The sequence below is a fragment of the Styela clava genome, chromosome 8, assembly GCF_964204865.1.
Source record: "Styela clava chromosome 8, kaStyClav1.hap1.2, whole genome shotgun sequence".
In the NCBI taxonomy this organism is placed as follows: domain Eukaryota; kingdom Metazoa; phylum Chordata; class Ascidiacea; order Stolidobranchia; family Styelidae; genus Styela; species Styela clava.
Genome location: NC_135257.1, coordinates 9,445,224 through 9,462,487, shown reverse-complemented (window position 1 = coordinate 9,462,487; position 17,264 = coordinate 9,445,224). Strand labels below are relative to the sequence as shown.

General features: G+C 33.1%; 2 protein-coding genes across 3 annotated transcripts; both read right to left on the bottom strand.

Moving 5' to 3' along the window:
- Positions 1 to 1,269: 1,269 nt before the first annotated feature.
- LOC120345426 (uncharacterized) lies at positions 1,270 to 13,013 on the bottom strand. 2 transcript variants are annotated; one of them, XM_039414868.2, is made up of 18 exons: positions 12,867 to 13,013; positions 12,527 to 12,608; positions 12,046 to 12,178; positions 11,522 to 11,601; positions 10,769 to 10,853; positions 10,263 to 10,345; positions 10,122 to 10,177; positions 9,205 to 9,860; positions 8,591 to 8,703; positions 8,132 to 8,176; positions 7,030 to 7,147; positions 6,343 to 6,471; positions 5,920 to 6,042; positions 5,245 to 5,466; positions 4,347 to 4,478; positions 2,956 to 3,100; positions 2,158 to 2,305; positions 1,270 to 1,759 (listed from the first exon to the last, which is right to left on the bottom strand). In XM_039414868.2, exons 1-18 carry the CDS (start codon positions 12,953 to 12,955, stop codon positions 1,463 to 1,465), a joined length of 2,736 nt encoding a protein of 911 aa, XP_039270802.2. In that variant the 5' UTR covers positions 12,956 to 13,013; the 3' UTR covers positions 1,270 to 1,462. The 2 variants fall into 2 exon arrangements, with proteins under 2 accessions (XP_039270802.2, XP_039270803.2); XM_039414869.2 differs by having other exon boundaries at positions 10,263 to 10,342.
- A 145-nt stretch (positions 13,014 to 13,158) lies between these two features.
- On the bottom strand, positions 13,159 to 15,002 carry LOC120345427 (leucine-rich repeat-containing protein 57-like). The gene has a single exon (XM_039414870.2). The coding sequence runs from the start codon at positions 14,814 to 14,816 to the stop codon at positions 14,097 to 14,099; it is 720 nt and encodes a 239-aa protein (XP_039270804.1). The 5' UTR covers positions 14,817 to 15,002; the 3' UTR covers positions 13,159 to 14,096.
- Between the last annotated feature and the right edge of the window lie 2,262 nt (positions 15,003 to 17,264).

Below are 17,264 nucleotides of genomic sequence, written 5' to 3'. Positions count from 1 at the left end.
ATGCCTCAATATAGGTTCGGAGTATAGCGTTCTTTGCTTGATCCAAAGCACAAGATACGTTAAAGTTTCACAAGCATAAAATAAGAACATCATTGCTTTTCTTTGAGAATTGCAGGTACGGTCATCTGTTGCTTCCGGTAAAAAAGACACGATTCCTCTTCCACACGCAGCAAGACAAGCCAAAAACAAACAAACGTTCATAGCATTTTTCGTTCGAAGTTTTGTTCTATGGTTGGGTGCAGCAGTCTCTTTCCATTTCTTCTCATCAACACGTTTTTGTAAAACGAAGTATGTCAGCTGAGCAACAAATAAAACGAAGCAGAGTAACGCAAATATGCACTCTATTATCTTTATCGTCAAATACTCGGCATGCCAGTCATATACAAAATCAATATGTTCCGAAAAGTTAACAATGAAAATCGTTGCATTTTTGTCCCCATATTTATCGGATGCTGGCATATTCTGGCACGCTGTCCTTTCAACTGACTCGTTGGTACTGACATCGCTTCGCAAACTTGCGCAATTGGTACGCATCAAGAGGAATAGTCATTTCACGCTCAAGACAAAATCAACTACTAGTAATCACCTAATATATCAGCAGCATGTTCCATTTTAAAAGTAAGCGTTGGTTTTATTTCTTTAAGCGTGCAAGCGAGAAGTCCCGCGCATAAATCAAATTACAGGGCATAGTGCCGTATTCGTTCAGCTAGTAATGTAGTAGCCAATGCATCAAGTGCAGATGTCACCTTCTCTTGGCCCACTTTTATTAGAGATTGATACACTCATTATAGTAACCCAGCGTTGGATGGGGCTCGTGGGCCAGAGTCACGAATTATAGAAGCTCACAAGAGACTCGACTAACTAAATGAAATGACTGGGGCCAAGCTAACCGTCAGTAAGATTTAATTCAGAAATTGATTATACTTCGGAGTCGACGCGGATGACACGCGCGGTTTAGGGAGTTTCTAACGCTGTGTTGACGTACAATACAGTAGTATCCAGTGTGTTCAAGTGTTGAGAAGTGCAGAAAGTCAAATATGGTTCTTATATTCATTTCATTTAAAATTTTATTCTCAGACTCTCAAATTAAAATGGCGCACAAATGGATCAAAGACGCAAGTTCTACTTATCCTTTGGCGAGTTGAAACGATGACAAATAAAAATGGACTTGCATATGGTACAATTGACAGACGTCGGGACTTTGCTGTTTCATTTCATAATTTTTACAACCATTTGCAAACCAAAGCATATCTAAAATAGCTGCATATCTCTATGTAATGCATATTATGTTTTTATTAATATTGGTTAAGACTAATTCCAGCAATGTATCATTATAGTGATATGAACAATGTAAAACAAGAAGGTAACTATGATTGTTCTTAAAATCATTGCAAGACTTGCAAAAATCGTGTGCAAAAATACATCATCATATAAATATCCACAAGAGTTTCAATTTCATCTGCTATCCAAAAGTCTCCGCTCCACTTTCTTCATAGACACCGAAATCCATGGTATCACCATCTCCAATTTTACCTTGGGTTATTTTATTCCTTTTTATAGATTCGAAATTGTCAGTTTCCTCGCCTATATCATCATCAAGAAGAGAGCAGGTGGTCTCACTTCGGACATACATATCATTCTCTTGTCCACCCCATTCAATGAGTTCTGTGCCAAAATAAGCTGTAACAGTCTTTACTTTGTTATTTAACATATTTTGTTCAATTTCAACTTTATTTCCCGGCCCAGCCAATCTCATCAACTGAAATGAAATAAAGACGATGATAAAATATTGGGTCAAATTAAACACAGACTCGATAACAAAGAACTAAAAGTTATGTAATCATGAAACGGTAGTTGAAGCCCAAAAACAGAGCACTTTTGCGAAAGTTTTACTTAGTCTTTACCTAACAACCTTATTACAAAAAATGGAGATTTTATTGCTGTTTTTGGCACACGAGGGTTATGAATTGCGGTATATCATGTTTATTTTATAAATTATGTCATTTTCTCAAATGCATCTTATTTGTGTGAAATTTTTTAGGATCAAATCACCTTACCTGCCTTCAGAATTTCAAATTGGGATTTTTCTATACTATTCAATATATTAAACTTTAATAGTCAAATAGTCAAAAGTTCACAAATTACAATACAATTTACCTGTTCAACTGCTGTGTTTCGGGGTAAGAAATAAGCAACATTTTCGGTAATACTTTTTGCAATTCTAAATGCTTTCAATCCAAAAATACCCATATCCTCTAAATTGTATGATTCTTTCGACAAATATCCTGGACCTCCCCAAGGTGGACTAAAGGGTAATATAATTTAAAAAAATGAATATTAAAAGTAAATAAACTATTTATAGTTTATTTTTTTCATCATGCTGAAAGAACGCATCAAACATACACAAATTATTATTAATCGAGAAAAAAAATCGCACAGCAGGTAGAAGGAGACGTGGACAGACACCCTTTTTGCTCTCACAGATAATATGCATTCAGGCTACAGTTATGGATAAAATATAATACATCGCGAATAGTGGATGTTTCCCCGGACATCGATTTCCTTGTTTATTTCTGTAACAATGACCAATCAGCAGTAAGTAAACAATGACATTATAATTGCAAATTATTTGGTCGCTCAGTCACTTTTTTGCTCAGACAGATATTCAAGCAGGGTTGTAAATATTGCCTTGTTTTCATAGTTTTACGTGTTATTTGTCAGTTTTCTGTTGTATCATTTCCATGGCTCAAAGGTTGGGAAAACATCCATAGGGCTAAAAAATTAGGCAAATCAGACTATGCTCAAGAGAAATACAATGATCAATATGGTAAAGAAGCAATAATATTTTTCCTAAAGGTGATTCTTAGAATTGCATTTCGATTTTTCCAAGATATTATAAGGCATTTATAATCTACAAAACCCTCATTCTATACAAACAACAATATAGTTTTGTACCTTAAAAACACTACATCAGCTTTGAGACTTTGTGCAACCTTGAAAAAATCTCCCAAAATGAATTCAATTCTGTCATCAACACCATAAATCTTTGCATTATGTTTAGCATTTTCAATCTTTACAGAGTCAATGTCAATTGCTATAACTGCAACAAATAGAATAATTAAACAAGGTTCAGATCCAGGGTGTGTAGACTTGAACCAAAGCAGGCAACACAATATAATCAGGAGTCAAACACAAAATTGCAAAATAAATTGAATTGTATATCTATGTTCTATAGCAGTGTTTCTCAAACTTTTCAAGTCGCGCTCCCTTTTTAGAATTTGTCAAGTCTCGTGCCCCATCTCAAAAATCACTAGCTACACATTAGTTAAAAGTAGCAAAAATAGTAAGACGAAAGTACGGTTTATTTAAAAAACGCGTTTAAAGTACATGGATGGAAAGTAATATATCCAAAGTAAAAAATGTAAATATCCAAAGTAAGGCGGGCAATAAAAAATCTAACAAATATTTTTATTTTTAGCTCTACGCCCCCTCAAAAAATTGTCTACCCCTCCGGGCCCCATCGTTTGAGAACCACTGTTCTATAGTAACCCATCCCCCCTAATATTAACCTAATGATTTTGATTGGGATCAGAAAATCGAGAAGTAATTTCGTTTTCAAGAAAGTGAAACTTAAGGTATCAAATCGTTCAAATATCATTGCTACATTAATGTTAGATGAAACATGAGGAATATTTTGAATCAAAATATAAAAAATGTAATAGAGGAAAGAAAATTAGACTATCTGCAAAAAGCAATATATTTAAAGCAAAAGAATGAGTTATGGGCTAATCCGCTAATGATTGAATTGTTTGACTTAACTACGTTGAACATCACAGGTTCACATCTATGTCATGCCTACCGCCTACACACAGGATGTAATAAATCATCGGTACTCCAATAGTATGTGAACCAAGATGGCAAACACATGATAGTATGTGTACCAGGTTAGAGTTAAGCTATAATTTCAGGTACAAATTCTACGGGAGTCACTTGGCTAGTCCCCGAACTCGTAATAGAACTAGAATAAGGAACATTTAAATAAAATTATGGCCTAACCCTAACCTGAAAGACATACTACGTTCCGGTGTCCGCCATCTTGGTGCACATACTATAAGAGTACCAAATAGTGTGGTTAAAACCAGGAGTATTCCAGTCCCGTATTATATCATTAGATAAAAGTAGCGGTTTGTATAAGCTTGTATACAGCTGAGGCTATGGATGAGCGGCATATAAAAAATATTATTATATTCAAAAAATATAAAATATGGATTTCAATATCAAATTCTTGTCAACAAGATTGGTCTTCTGAATGTATCAAAATATAAGTTGAAACCACTCTTGCTCACCTCTTTCACAAGTAAATGCAAACTGAATTGCATTCCCACCACATCCACAAAATGCATCAATAATCAATTCACATCTACATCTTTCAGCAATATGTTCTGCTATCTTCTCTGGTGTTACAGAATACCAGGATTCTTAAAAGTATAATTGGAAAAATATTTAGACTTGGTTGATGACAGCTAAGACAAAGAAAGATATATTATTGATTTGAAAACCTTAGAAATAGCAATAGTGAGTATTGAAGCTGAAGCGCAGATCTTTATCAATTACTTGTGCGCATTGAACAACCATATTCATGAAAAACCATCATTGCATGATATCAAACAGAAAACTCAAAATAAGCCAATAACATTGAATATGTTATATCGTTTCCCATCTGGGGACGAATTGAGATTTATTCATTTTTAGAATAAAATTTTACTTCGTATTTTATTAGCAGGTAGTATTACTAAGATTTTTGACTTACGGTATACTATTATTGTAATACATACTGCAGGTACTCCGGAAGTGTGGTTACCAGGTTAGGGTTAGGCCATGATTTTTTTTTGATTTACCTTATTTTAGTTCTATTACAAGTTCAGGGTCTGTCTATCTTAGCCAAATGAATATAACCCCTGCTTATAGGTTTCAGTCCCTTTACACAACTCGATGTAAAGTAGGCGAACAAAATTAGTTACCTCCATATTGTCACACATACTTCTGGAGCGCCCCTATGCATATATTAGGAACTACTGAAATTATACAAAATTCAGTGTGTTATTTCCGCTTATCATAAGCTAATGAACTGTTAAAAATTGAGTAATGAATTTACTTTCAATGCAGAGCGGGAGAGGAATGAGAGTTTCAAAATAGGTCAAGGAAGGTACGTATCAAAAGTTGTTGTGATTTGCTGCTTTGTACCTTTATCAAGCTTTATTCCATCATCGAACTTTGAGAATAGCTTATACCGCTGAGCCCAATATTTGACCATTGATCTGTCGGAAGCAATTTCATCAGGAATACCTGGACGCTTTCTCTTCCGTTTTTTATTCTCACTCGCAGAATTTCTTTGTTTTCTCGATTTTTTATGTTTGTGTTTGGCAGATTCCTTCTCATGATTCTTTGAATCCATAATCATACTTTCTATAGAATCAAAAAAGGAAAAAAAAATAACAATATTATTTGTATTATCATTATCTCTGTTCTGCTGTAATGTAGAAGAGATATAGGGGGAGTCGAAAACAATTTAAACATTTCAAAATGTCAAATGATAGATTAAAACTTCAAATCTTAAAGTGTGATGTATACTAGTCGGCATGTTCACATACATATTCCTATTGCAATGCTTGCCTGATCACTGATACTTCAAACTTACCAATGCCTTTGATACTGTATTTAAAAATCAGGACATCATATTCTAAGGACGACAGGTGGTAGATAATTGCTCAAAAATAGAAAGAGTCACAAAAAATATCAGTTGGAACTTGAAACAGGATATGATCAATTTTTCGAGGTAAATCAAAATTGGGGCTAATATGATGATATTAGAATTTTTTTCTTTATTTAATGGTTGAAAATATATAATGAGAAAACCACCTTCTGCATCACCAAAAAATCCAGTCTCCAGCTCACTTCCAGATTTTGGTATGCATTGCCGATTCACTAAGTTTGAGTTTGTGTCTTCAATTATGCTGTTTTCAGATTTGGAGGCAGGAAGCACTGAATGAATACAAATATAAATGTGATTCAATTTCATTAGATAGAATGCTTGAATTCTGGAACAAACTCTCTAACAATCAGACAAGAACCATAAGGGAGATTTATTTTACTGTTAATCTCGTCCAAGCATCCAAAACTATCTATTTCTATATCGGGATGACACTGGTAACCAGGCAAGTTAATATGCTTGTCATATATCTAAGTCTTATCAGCTCTCTTCTTTATCAAGATAAAAGAATGGTCAGATTTTATTTTAAATTTGTATGCAGTATTGAAAACAATACATGTTACCAGTATTACCTTTAATATCATATTTTTCAGCAGTTACTGACGACTCCTTCTCTGAATTTTCAGTTACATCAATTTTATTATCAGCTGATTGTAATTCTGAAAAGTCATCAGTGTCAGATGACGAATCAGCAATGTTTCCTGAAAGAAGATAATACAATGAATATACAACTTTATAATAGAGTCATATTTGGTATCAAGTATCTGACATTTTTAATTTAATAAGGACAAATATATGAAAATATTTTGTGCTGAAAATTAACAGAACTGTGCTCGCTCAGCATAAATTTGCTCATGTTCCTAAACTGTTCCTGTATTGCATGTACATGTATGTATGTAATCTGTTCGTGATTTTAGTTTCAACAAATCCAAGATCACAAATATCCGATACTTTTTAAAACATAGTTTAATAAAATTACCTATGGCTGCATATCTATTGCAATCACATGGTTAATATTATTCATTGCAAAGAGAATCAAACAATTTCTAGAAAATGAACATCCCAGAGGCATCTGCCACCTATTGGCCTTACAAATCAGGTGATGAGGTTAAAGTACCAAATTTTCCACACTAGTATGGTTCAGAGTGCAGTAACATTCAGTATAATTCGTCAATTGAAATAACCATAGTAATTCTTGCTACAGAAATCTTCTGAAAACTAAATCTGGGCCTGAGTAAAAAATATAAATAAAAGCCAACCTGAACTTCCTTTACCGCTTGATTCATTGTTTTTGATTTTTTCAAGAAATAATTGGGCTTTGGACAAGGTTGTTGGACCTTTTTTGTCATTATATTCGGTACTCAACATTTTAGATTCCTAAAATATTTAAAGAGATTATTTATTAAAAATTATCGATTCCTCAGCTAACACTAGTAATAAAGTGTATATCATAAGACAGGGTTGTGGTTGTGCAACATTTTTCAATGGTGGGCCATATAACCAACTTCAGACATCTAGCTGGACCACACAAAAAAATTAGTTTTTACATGTACACAACAAATTGAAAAATTTTCGCAATGCAAAATTTCATTTATTTAACATTTTTGTTAATTAGCGGGCCGGCAGGCCACCTGTTGTACACCCCTGACAAGGATTATGTAAAATCATTGATATATTTTATAAAATGTTGTTCAAAAACATGTGCGACATAATTATTATCTGGAAGTTTTCAATAACAGTATTGACTCAATGCATTCTTAAAAATTCAGTAAATTGCTGGAACCATATTGAATAATTTATACATAGATGCATACTAAATTACATGGCTGCTTCAGCTTGCATTTTTGCAGCATTAGTGTCAAACTATCATCTAGTTTGTACGAACCAACTACCAACTACTCAAATAATTTGAAAACAGAAGGAAAATGAGGAATGAAGTGCAATTATGTTCTGAAGCAAGATTACTTACAATGAAATAATTCAAATTACTTTTTATGAAATGCAATTTTGTGAATTTGAACAGCAGAGCAACATATTGAATTGGGACAAATTTTACTTCATGAATAATAAATATTATAAATATAGCCTGCTTTTAGGAAACTTCTGTTATAATACCAAAGTACAAAACCAAGAATTTCACAAATCAAATAAGAATGCAATTCCAGTAGCGCCATTGCTCTCATGAAACAGGAAAGGTTGGAGGTCATCTGAATAGGAAAGGTTAGGGCTCCTGCACACTACAGAGCTTCACAAACACACTTTGAATGTGTATATTCCCAGAAATAACAAACAGGTCAGGTATTTCAAGTTAAATTTATCAAGCAAACTTATTAAGACATTGAAAAGAATGAAGTACTCAACCAATTCTTCTTTTCTTAATCTTGCTATTCTCTTCTTCACTTTATCCTGTTCATAAAAATAAATATACAGAGATGAACATGAATATAAAATATGTTTGAATGAAAATAATTTGTATAGGAATACGGAAACTGTTGACCATGCTTAATTTAAAATAAATAAATGGTATTTTCTTCACCAAATCAATTTTTATTAAAGCAATCATAAGATTTTTTGCAAAAAAAAACCTAATCTCATAAGGTGGGGCTGATCTGACCAAAACAAGGGCTATATCCAATTTCATTGGATGTTGTATGCGAGAATGAGTATTCTGGAGTACATTAGTACTAGATTAGAATGAGGCTACACAGAGTTTATGCAAAATTGATAATAATAGGATTATATTATCATTACAAAGCCAAAATTTCAGGATTCTGCAATTTTATCAAAAAAAATTAAAACAAGAGCAAATAAATAACTAACCTGAACATATGTCACAGTTGTTTCAGTATCACTGGTTGTTGTACAAGTCTCTGAAAACTTGAACCCCATGGTGTCACATATTGTAGTCAAGTCATACGTTATTGAGCCATCACCTGTAGCAAAAAATACTTCTATAATAGATATTTAATGAAAATTTTTTTTTTTACATACAAACGAAAACATGGGATAGCACTGTTTATGTGGCAGAAAATAATCTCGAAAATGTAAAATAGAAAATCTGAACTATCAAACTTCTATAAATCTAACATATCATATAACTATAAATCATTCCAGTTGCATGACATCAAGTATACAAGAGAAAAGCTTTGCATGTTTGAATTCTCAATACATATTACATAAGGACTAGATTATAATGCATACAATGTAAAAACTTTAAAATAGACCATAAATATTTACATCATAAAATTAAAAAGCATAATATTTCTGCTATTTCCCATGAACCTTAGACAGGTTCGAGTTGAAATAACTACCCAGGTCTGTTTAGCTAGCTAAAATGTATACGAATTCCTTTGAAGACGCGTTGCAACACTTAACATCATCAAGTTCACTACCATTTTTGAAGAAACAAAACAAAGATTTATATTTTCACAAACCTTCATCTTCCTTAGATATTTGGGCAACCTCTTCAGAATCTATTTCATGACTAGATTTCATTTTCTCTGTCATTTCTTCATCCTCTGGTGGATCATTTCCATTCCCGGCTACAGATTTCGAGTTGTGATAATGAGTACAAGAAGCGCCAATACCATTACTTTGCCCAGTTCTGTTATTGGTTGATACTGTACCAGCATCACCGGATCCTTGTTTCGTTGTTTGTGAATCACTTTTTCCACAAGCTTTACAGTTTAATTTCTCTCTTTTATTATTCAAATTAAGTTTTCCAAAGTTTGATGCAACATAATCAACATCATTTATATGGTTGGAATTAGTGTTATCTGTTTTATCTATATTTCCTTCATTATGTACACTAGGTCTCTGGATTGTGGACGCCAAATTGTTTTGGTCACCTGCACCTGCTTGCAATTCTCTCATCCAGTCCATGTACCAAATATAATAATACCAGTATTGAGCTGTGCAATGTTCTTCCCATAAGCTCGATAACTCAGACTGGTTATTGAAACTTTTAGGTGGTGGTGTTAGTTCAAGCGATGCCTTTAAACTTTGCTCTTTATTAAGTGTGGAATTATCTCTATCTCCTAATTTATTTTTATCAGATCTCTGACAAGGGTCATTTTCTTCACCTTCAAGTCTAAATACAAGAACAAGAGATCTTAATATGGTAATATTCAATATAAAAAAAATCTGGTAATATAAGAAAGAGCAGTGCACAAAAATAAATAATCATTTAAATATAATAGGATAACAAATGTGAAAACTTGTTTATCATATTTCATTGACTGAAAGCCAAAACAGCAAAAAAATAATACAAATAAATCATTATTACAATTCTAGAAACTTGTTTAAATAGTAGCTCAAGTAGGTCTTCCAATATATAATCCTAAATTCTCACCCGAGCTTAGAACTTTTTCGTGAAATATTCCAGCTTTCTATAACTAAATTTGGGCCCTGAAAAAATAAAAAATAAAAATTTATCAATAGCATCCAAAGAGACATTGTGGATTGTTAAACAATTATATCACCATCACATTACCTGAACAGACCAGTATTCCAACCATTCTGAATATATTTTATTGTCACTGCTATCTCCATGATTGGATTTTTCACTGTCATCTACTAACGATAAAAATGAAATAATTGCATCTAATTTTGTAATTGTATGTGTGTTTGTAGTTGAAATAATGGGCAAAACCTTAATCACACCCTGGATGCAGGTGGAGGCATGAGATTTAGGACAGAGGCATGTGCTCTGCAATACAGACACAGTTAAGTCTAACACTTTCCACACTAAGCCATCACACTGATCTAATGGTAATAAAACTTGCCCATATCGCACATTAGTTATTTCAGGCAAGTCTAGTCATATTCAAGCATCAGGTCTCCAACATAAATAATTGTCAGCTTATTTATATTCCTCACCAGCACAAGATGAATGAACATGCATACATTTGTTATATTCAGTTGTTCAGGCTTTTAATACCAAGTTCCTCCCAGTTTTTGAAAAAATTACATATATTGGTGAAATGTGAACTGACGTACCTTCAAAATGCTCTTCTTCGTCTTTGAGTCTATTTTTTAACCAATTATCAAGATATTCTGGTGATGTCTTGTCAATTTTATGTGACTGTTTATAAAAAAAAACATAAAAATAGATGAAAAATTATTTCATTCGTATTACCGTTTTACACGGGGCTGGGGGCGGAGTCGAAGCTTGGAGGCATGAAGCCGTGACATTCTGGTGGAGCTGGAGCCAGAGCTGCCAGATATGTTAGTGGCTTCAGCTCTTAATCAACTAATTATAATTATTTTTTTACATTTATAATTTTGTAATAAGCTATATAAATAATAAAATCTATTCTTTTCAGCCTCTAAATTCAATCTATAATATTAATTTCAAGTTGAATTTGTATATCTAAAACTTTGAAGACATAGATTTCACAACTTGGGCTGATGTTTCATTGTGGTGGTAACACTAAAAACATTGATGGTATGAAGACCAAAACGAAGCTGGAGCCTAGCATTACGGCTGAAAAATAGAGCTCCGTGCCAGAGCTGAAGCCACAAGTTAAATATACTGGCGCCACAGATCTGGATCTGACCGAGTCATTACTATTCCTAACCAGATTCCCGCCGCTGGTTCCCTATTTGTTCCCCAAGGCAAAGTAATGAAAAGATAAATGATACATTATTAAAGCAAAGTTCTTGATAACTCGCTAAAAACTACTAATAAACTAACAATTCTTTACAGAATATGGACAAGTAGAAATTTTTAAAAACTTTCTCCATGAGTACCTTTGGTTCCAGACGAGTTTCATAAAATGAGACAGGCAGTCCCAAATTTTTCATTAATTCCGCATCATCCTTGAATTCACCTGAATGTACCCAATAGCAAACAATTTTTTTAGTTTTTTAAAAAACAAAGTAGGCTACATGATGACATACAAATAAGAGCATATTTGTTCTAGACATAATAAGCAAAATTGAAGTTTAAATTAAGTTATAAAATGTCGAACATACATTTTTATATTCGACAGTAAGTACATACACAATTACACAGTCAGGCTTGATTCGAAACAACTTGAAAAAATAAAGTTTGAATAACGACTGGGTATTCAAATAGGGATATTTTCCAAGTATTAGATTCAAGAATAATATGTTGTAATAGTTGAAATACAAAAGTACTGGTAATTGAAACTTATAAAGCATTTGAAAATCAATACTGTAATTTTTTTATAGATAATAGGCAAATGAGGTTAAAAAAGTACTGATAGTAATACTTTTTATACTGACATAAAAACTTGAACAAATTTTTTTACCTTCAAAATTTGTCCAAGGTTGTGAATCTTCAGTTTGAGAATCATTTTTCACCGGTACAAGATCTTTGACTTCAATCTCACAATCAGATGAAGACAGATTCTCTTCAAAGGATGTATCACTTTCCGAATTGCGCTACAAAGAAAGATGCATAATCAGAAATACATTTTTATGGTCTTAACTTGAGGGTTCTGACCAAGAATCCATTGAAATGAGTTTCTTAGTAAGCTTTCCTGTTCAACAAAATTTATTACACATGAGGCAGTGGCAATGGGGTTTTATAACCACACTGCAATGCCAAAGTTAAGTCCAACCACTATGAGAACAGGAAGAATTTATTATATCATTCATAAGGTTTTCCAACTCAGTTGTTAATGATAATTATGACATGAATTTATGAAAGAGGTTAGTGAAATCTGCATCTATTATCACTATCATATAAAATATTCTATAATATAGAAAGGGATAAAATATTCTTCATACTTTGGAGTCAACAAACTGTAGATATTTTCCATTCTTTCTGGCTAAATTAAGCTTTCGTTCATAGACAAGAGCATTGATGTCTCTGAAATTAGAAAGCATTCAAAGAATTATTGCAATCATCAGTGCTTTGTGGATTTTACATGTTTAACATATCATATCACATCTAAGCATCAAAGAAACTAGAAGATAGGGGCATAGGGCTATTGAATTTCAATCGAGCATTGAAAACCTCAACATTCCAATTTGTCTGCAGAACAAGAAAAGTGATCCAAAGTAGGCATAAGTTTGTATACTATGATTTATACTGTTACTGTGGAGTAAATACTACATCAAATATTACCTCAAATAACATCGGGATAAAATGCACATAGATTTTTCCGATAAATCCAACATTTCAGCTTCTGCCAACTTTGTCCAATGGTAACACATTTTGCATATTTCCGACAGTGCCACGGTCGAAGTTGTAAATTATTTAAAGCTATGTCTTCCTCTCCCTTTTTCTTGTTACAAAGAAGTGCTTGACTATCTTCCTTGTTGGAATTTCTGGGTATTATCTGAATACTTTCACACATATGACCCCATTTCAAGCTTACATATGATTTTTGTCATTTTAGCAAAAATAGTCTCAACTCTTTTCAGCTGATAAAAAAAAACATTTATTATACACAACACATTTACTCTTACACAAAAGTACCTAAAACAAATTAAAAAGGAGCATTTTCAACAATAAAAATTTACTCTCACTGTCATGTAATGGGCATTGGGAGTTTATAAATTATGGCAAACTATATGTAATGTTTTCCTTGAGATCAAATACAGGCATTTTTAAATTACTCAACAGATTAATCCTATCTTAAATGTATTATGTAAATCAATTCAATAATTGTAGGATTATTTCAGCAGCAAATTGTTACATGAGAGAATATAAATCTCTATAGAGCACAAAAATATGACAAAATAATAAAAATAAGTTTGCAGTCCTTGTTGACAGAGCCATCATATAAAGTTTAATCTTTGCAGTATTCCAGGTCACCTAAAAAACTCAGCTAGTTACGATTCTAAATTGGACATAATATATAGAGATACTTATCAGGTAATTGTTGCTATGTACGAACTTTGAAAGTAGAGTAAGTCAGTTACATGCATGAATCATCCCGCAACAGAGAGGAATCCAAAAATCCTCCATGCACGAGCTGTCTCATTATTGAATAGATACTAAAGGAGAAATTGAAGATAATTTCATGTTTTGTCATCCTCTCATTTTAATCTTGTAGAAATTCGAATTTGTTAGTTTCATATTTCATCAAATCGATTCTCTATATAAATTTTATTTTCAGTTTTGAATCGGGGTTCGGTAACATTCGTAAATTAAATGATTGATTATATTAAATTATTAATACTTAAAAACATTCTACATAAATTAACATGAGATAATAAACATTCTGACTTGATAACAAATGAATGATAAATTTTATATAAACAACAGCCTCCTACAAGACTCAATTGCTCAATCCATAATCTGAATCAATGAACAGTCATATAGAGACTATGATATTGCATTTCATCTTTTTCAGTCAAATTTCTTTTTAGTTGCAGTATATCTTTCCATATATTTGCCATAACCAGGAGCATCTTGAAATGTTTTTTGATCAAACAAATTACCATCAAAAGCGAGAAGAGAAATTTTGGATTCTGTTAATAGTTTTTCAGGAACTGCATTCAGGGGCACACAATTTTCTTCGAATCTCAAAACTTTTAATCTCGGACATTGATGCAAACATTCTGGTATTGAAGAGATCTGATTTTGATTAAGATTGAGTTCGACAGCTTGAAGATCTTTCATTTCATCGGGTATTCTTTTGATTGAATTATGTGATAAATTAAGAGAATCAAGGTGTTTTAGTTGAGTCAAACCAACGGGAATGTCCCCAAGTTTATTCCCTTGTAAATTTATAACTTTCAAGCTTGTTATTTTTCCTATATCAGGAGGAAGTGATACAAGTCGATTGTGTGAAATGGAAAGACTTTCCAACTTTCGTAACTTGCATATGCCATCACATAAGATGCTCAGTGAATTGGAATTCAAGATGATGCTTTTCAGCACTGCAAAATTCCCAATTGCTTCTGGTAGTCCACGGAGTTTATTACTTGATAAATCCAAAGTTCTCAATTTACTTGATAACCCCAGGAGTTGAGCAGGAAATTCATCCAATCCCATGCTACTGAGTTGACATACTCCAGTCCTTTCAGCATGTTCGATGTGTTTTTTTACTGAATTTTGATTGCCCATGACCAAGATTACATATGAATAAATTACTGAGATAGGCAAAACAGTAAAAGCTAAAATATTAATGAGTTAGTAAGCTTAGAAATTTTATTTTGACCTCCAATTTCAACCTTTATTATGAATCTCTTCCCAATACTGTAATTCGGTCACTGAAAACAGCTTTATTTAAACCAGGCCTTAATCTTTTTCGATTGGGCTCACTCTTCTGCTCTTTCTATAAATTGCAAACTTTCATTCATCCCTGTAATAAAACTCATTTCAGTATCCATGGCACCAAGTTACCATCGGGTAAAGACAATAAACTCGAAATAATTCGCAAAACAATAACAAGTCTGTTTGAAACAGCTAATGCAGCAATGTCTAAACGCAGAAATGTGTAATGACTGTACTGTTCCCGACTACTAGGCCTACCGGTATCAGCTAAAATAATTCCTCCTACCTGTCCGCGTTCCCAATCAACACGCAGACCTACCTGTATCACTGAATATCAATGCATTTCCTTTCATAGTTTTCATGACGCCCGATACTCCTGTCTAATTATCGCGTTTCAATTGTAGAATCTAAGTACATGGAGTAGAAATGATATGAAAAGCATTTTTCGAAGTCCAGCTATTAATTAAAATCAGTAAATTTAACTACAATACACTACATCAGGTATAATGGGAAAATACACATGTTAGAGTTAGAGCGAGATTCCGCATGGATGATAACATACTCGACGGCTCGATTTTCTTAAAATAAAAATAAAAAAATAAAATTCCACTATTCAAAATCTAATGCATTCAAATTAACATTTAATTGTTTCACATTTTCAATGTAGAATACTCAAAAAAATTAATAAAAAAGGCATTCGAAACCTTTTATTCGCACCGATGAGAAAAATCATGAATATAGTTTTTCATGTCTAGACTGATTCAAAAAGACGAGAGACATAACCCCAAAAATCAATTACCACCACTGTTCAATGGCATTGATATGTTAATGTAATGTAATTGGATCTTTGACTAATGCAAGTTGGAGCAGCACATATATACGTAACGGCATTGATTGTAATCTCAGATATTTGTTGCTATAAGCTTTTTCAGGTCGTTCGATATATGCCTAAATTTTGAAAACATAACCAAAAACTGTCAAATAGAACCCAAATCGAAACGGGCCAATGTTTACACCCATGCTTAGATGATCGAAGAAACATCCATTGTAGTATTGTCAAGGCATATTTTAACTTTTTAAACTTGGTAATATCATCTTCCCCTTCACAAAACAGCATAACAATTTTTTTGAAAGTGTCACCGGGAATTCATAAATGAGAAAAACTTGCCATGTTATTTGCTGCAGATATATTTATTTTGAAATAGGTTCAGGATCAAATTAAAGTAATACTGGCTTCGGGTAGCACAAATGGCAATTGCTTCGGAAATCTTTTATCGCAAATTTTTATCATGAATTCGTTACCGGTATGCCAATGGTTCAACGATTTGAATTCACCTTTTATCGGCATATTTTTGATTACAAGACATAATGGTTCTTACTGAGAATGATTCTGATAACATGTGCCTTCAAATTGCAATATATTAGGTCCCGAAAATATAATTACATATGAATTTATTTCAAATAATCATTTGTCCAAATCAGCGACTAAGGAAGGTATGGGTTTATTTTTGTCAACCGGGTAACACATGCATAGCCATGGTACACAATTACGGTACCTACGCAGTGGAGAGATATCTGGGTATTGTTCTATTTTAGTTTTTGTGAAACTAGCCAATTGTTGAATCGTCATATTTGAAATGTTCATTAGCTTTTGTCAATGCTTTGTGCTGACTGCGGACGGCCATAGTCAATGCCGATGAAAATATTACCGAAAGCGGCGATACAGAGCTAGAATACTACATGTTTACGTTTGGGTTTACTGACCCGTGTTAGATCTGCAAATCTCAATAATCCTCGACCAGACGAGACCGCCTGAGCCTAAATTTACGCGCAGGGTGAAACGAGCAGGGTGCGCGTTCGTTATCGCGTTGGCCGTGCGAACGTTCAGCTCCGAGCTAAGTAGGGTAATAGATGTGAAATGACAACACGATCGATAACGGGATGATTATGGGTAGGCCTATGACAATTTAGAGAATGTTGTGTACATGCAGAGGTTTGGGTACATCGTACATCCATTACAGAAATAGAAGTTTTCTAAGATTTGACTTCTTCCTAACTCGGGAATTAGGCTATAACAATATTTTAGGGGATGTGTTCTGGTATTTAAAGTTGAATGATTGTGCATCCGTGATGACAATAGATACAATGCTCCTAAAATACAGCGTTATAAAGATATTTTCAGTATGAAGGGACAATAACTAATAACTTTTTGAAGACCCCATCATAGATAGATAGCGTTTAAAATGATAAATACTGAAATAACAGAAGAATTTTAAACATTTGTACATATTACTGTAT

What these genes read in the sequence shown, in the direction of transcription:
- LOC120345426 (XM_039414868.2), bottom strand. Translation starts at nt 12,955, where the DNA reads ATGTGTTACCATTGGACAAAGTTGGCAGAAGCTGAAATGTTGGATTTA. An exon ending in TACAGTTTGTTGACTCCAAA is followed by an intron (nt 12,179 to 12,526) that starts GTATGAAGAATA and finishes CTTTCTTTGTAG; the next exon opens with CGCAATTCGGAAAGTGATAC. An exon ending in TGCATTTACTTGTGAAAGAG is followed by an intron (nt 3,101 to 4,346) that starts GTGAGCAAGAGT and finishes TATTTGTTGCAG; the next exon opens with TTATAGCAATTGACATTGAC.
- LOC120345427 (XM_039414870.2), bottom strand. Translation starts at nt 14,816, where the DNA reads ATGGGCAATCAAAATTCAGTAAAAAAACACATCGAACATGCTGAAAGG.